Source organism: Chionomys nivalis, chromosome 1 (genome assembly GCF_950005125.1).
Source record: "Chionomys nivalis chromosome 1, mChiNiv1.1, whole genome shotgun sequence".
Classification (NCBI taxonomy): domain Eukaryota; kingdom Metazoa; phylum Chordata; class Mammalia; order Rodentia; family Cricetidae; genus Chionomys; species Chionomys nivalis.
The window spans coordinates 148,340,300-148,343,864 of record NC_080086.1 but is presented as its reverse complement, the minus strand read 5'-3'; the positions used below and the strand labels follow the sequence as shown (position 1 = coordinate 148,343,864).

The window sequence follows — 3,565 nt, the reverse complement described above, 5'->3', positions numbered from 1 at the left end:
ACTCTACCATGGAGCTACATTCCCAGCCCTAAAATTGTTTTCTTAAAAAAAAAAAAAATTGTAGACCAGCCTGGTCTATAAGAGCTAGTTCCAGGACAGGCTCCAAAGTCACAGAGAAACCCTGTCTCAAAAAACCAAAAAAAAAAAAAAAAAAAAAAAAAAAATTATCTTTGTGGGGCTTACATCCTTGCAGGGCGAGACAGGGTAGCATAAACAAATGAGAGGTGTGCATATCAACTTTAATGCATCTTATTATCCCAGTCCGATGAGTAAGAAGGATGTGATGTACATGCCTAGCACATGAGAGGCTGACACGGGATAATCATGTATTCAGTTCCTTCCTGGACTACAACAGGGAAACACCGTCTCAAAACAAGAATGAAACTAACAAGCTGGGTGGTGGTGGCGCATGCCTTTAATCCCAGCACTCAGGAGGCAGAGGCAGGCGGATCTCTGTGAGTTCGAGACCAGCCTGGTCTACAAGAGCTAGGTCCAGTCGGGCGGTGGTGGCGCACGCCTTTAATCCCAGCATTTGGGAGGCAGAGGCAGGCGGATCTCTGTGAGTTCGAGACCAGCCTGGTCTACAAGAGGTAGTTCCAGGACAGGCTCCAAAACCACAGAGAAACCCTGTCTCGAAAAAAAAAAAAAAAAAAAGAAACTAACAATGTTGTTAAAGGTATATAAAAAAATACAACAGTAAATCTGTAATGAATAGTTTTTTTTTAAAAAAAAAGATGTATTATGTAGACAGTGCTCTGCTTGCATGTCTACCTGAATTCCAGAAGACGGTGCCAGACGCATTAGAGATGGTTGTGAGCCACCCCGCGGTTGCCAGGGGAATTGAACTGAGGACCACTGGAAGAGCAGCCAGTGTTCTCCTATGAGTTCTCTCTCAAGACCCATAACATACAGATTTAAACATGCTTGCAAAATAACATTCTATATCTTAACAGATACTACATTACTAGAAGGGGAAGTACTTAGCCAACAACTCTCTGAAAGAAAGAGGAATTTGATTTGTAACATTTGCAGATATTCACAACATAAATCTCCTGTTATGGCTGAGTCCAAACCATTTAGTGTTTAATAACCAGCCGGGTGGTGGTGGCAAAGCCTTTAGTCCCAGCACTCGGGAGGGAGAGGTAGGGGGATCTCTGTGAATTCAAGTCTACTAAGTGAGTTTCATGACAGCTGGGGCTGTTACACAGAGAAATCCCTTCTCAGAAAAACAAACAAACAAAAAGTTTTCCCAGGTTAGAGCCCCTGGCAGAAGTGGCTGAGGTGGCAGCAGGAGAAGGAAGTGATCTTCTGTTTTCCTTGTGAAAGGAGAAGCAGGATCAACAAAGGTACATTTAAGGAGGAAAATTTTCAAAATGTAAAGAAAAGTCAAATAGTTACCTAGAGAAGAAAGTAAGTTACAGAAATATAGGTCTGGGGATATAAGGGCTCAGTGTCGAGTGCTCACTTGATCAGGGTTTCTAGTTCAGTGATGACTAAAGAGCAAGCTGGGGAGGAAAGGGTTCATTTGATTTGCACACTGTAGTCCATCATTGAAGGAAGTCAGGACAGGAACTCAAACAGGGCAGGAGCCTGGAGGCAGGAGTTGATGCAGAGGCCATGGATGGGTACTGATTACTGGCTTGCTTCCCACGACTTGCTCAGCCTGCTTTCTTATGGAACCCAGGACCAGCAGCCCAGCCCCACCCACAATGGGCTGAGACCTTCCACATCGATTGCTAATTAAGAAAAAGCCCTACAGCTGGATTTTATGGAGGGATTTTCTTTCCTGTGTTCACTGATGTTTAGCCTACATGTACGTCTGTGTGAGGATGTCAGATCCCCTGAAACTGGAGTTACAGACAAATATGAGCTGCTATGTGGGTACAGGAATAGAACCAAGATCTTCTGGAAGAGCAGCAAGTGCTCTTAACCACTGAGCCATCTCTCCAGCCCCACAGAAGCATTTTCTTAATTAAGGTTCCCTCCTCCCAGATGACATTAGTTTCTGACAGGTTAACATAAAATTATCAAACACACCTAGAATGTACAAGGCCGTAGGTTCATTCCTCAACACTATAGAATATGTAATTAAATAAAAATAAACTAAGGAAATATACTGTTTGGCAACATTAGTATCCACACGTCATGCCATCAAAAAATAAGAATAGTGCTCTTTCCGTCTCCGTCCACCATAGGAGAGGGGGCGCCGCCATGTCTGCGCATCTGCAATGGATGGTCGTTCGGAACTGCTCCAGTTTCCTGATCAAGAGGAATAAGCAGATGTACAGCACCGAACCCAATAATCTGAAAGCCCGCAACTCCTTCCGCTACAACGGGCTGATTCACCGCAAGACAGTGGGAGTGGAGCCCGGGGCCAACGACAAAAGGGTCGTGGTGGTCATGAAATGCAGATCCGGTCAGCGCAAACCAGCTACTTCTTACCTAAGGACCACCATCAACAAGAATGCACGGGCCGGGCAGTGGTGGCGCACGCCTTTAATCCCAGCACTCGGGAGGCAGAGGCAGGCGGATCTCTGTGAGTTCGAGGCCAGCCTGGTCTACAAGAGCTAGTTCCAGGACAGGCTACAAAGCCACAGAGAAACCCTGTCTCGAAAAACCAAAAAAAAAAAAAAAAAAAAAAAAAAAAAAAAAAAAAAAAAAAACAAGAATGCACGGGCCACCCTGAGCAGCATCAGGCACGTGATCCGAAAGAACAAGTACCGCCCCGATCTGCGCATGGCGGCCATCTACAGGGCCAGTGCCATCCTACGAAGCCAGAAGCCTGTGGTGGTGAAGAGGAAACGGACCCGTCCCACCAAAAGCTCCTGAGCCCTACACCCCAGAAGCAATAAAGAGTCTACTGACTTTTTTCAACCATTAAAAAAAAAAAAAAAAAAAAAAAAAGGGGCTGGAGAGATGGCTCAGAGGTTAAGAGCATCGTCTGTTCTTCCAAAGGTCCTGAGTTCAATTCCCAGCGACCACATGGTGGCTCACAACCATCTGTAATGGGGTTTGGTGCCCTCTTCTGGCGTGCAGGCATACACACAGACAGAATATTGTAAACACAATAAATAAATAAATATTTTAAAAAAAAAAAAAAAAGCCGGGCGGTGGTGGCGCACACCTTTAATCCCAGCATTTGGGAGGCAGAGGCAGGCGGATCTCTGTGAGTTCGAGACCAGCCTGGTCTACAAGAGCTAGTTCCAGGACAGGCTCCAAAACCCCAGAGAAACCCTGTCTCGAAAAACCAGAAAAAAAAAAAAAGGATAGTTTCATGGATAATGAATTTATAGGGACTTGAAACAAGTGTAGTTTGTTGGATGTGTGCCTGTAATCCCATCACTCTGGAATCTGAGGCAGAAGGAATATTAGGAGTTCCAGGCCAGGCTGGAATATAAAAGAGAATAATATGTTTTATGAGGTACAAACAGGCCAGGAGGTGGTGATACACGCCTTTAATCCCAGCACTCCGGAGGTAGAAGCAGGAGGATCTCTGTGAGTTCAAGGTCAGTCTGGTCTACAGAGTTACAGGACAGGCTCCAAAGCTGAAAGGAGAAACCCTGTC

General features: G+C 45.2%; 1 protein-coding gene across 1 annotated transcript; it reads left to right on the top strand.

Annotated features, from left to right (window-relative positions):
• Positions 1-2,186: 2,186 nt before the first annotated feature.
• Positions 2,187-2,829, top strand: LOC130885983 (60S ribosomal protein L28-like). The gene is made up of 2 exons (XM_057787891.1): positions 2,187-2,483; positions 2,691-2,829. Exons 1-2 carry the CDS (start codon positions 2,212-2,214, stop codon positions 2,827-2,829), a joined length of 411 nt encoding a protein of 136 aa, XP_057643874.1. The 5' UTR covers positions 2,187-2,211.
• The last annotated feature ends 736 nt before the right edge of the window (positions 2,830-3,565 follow it).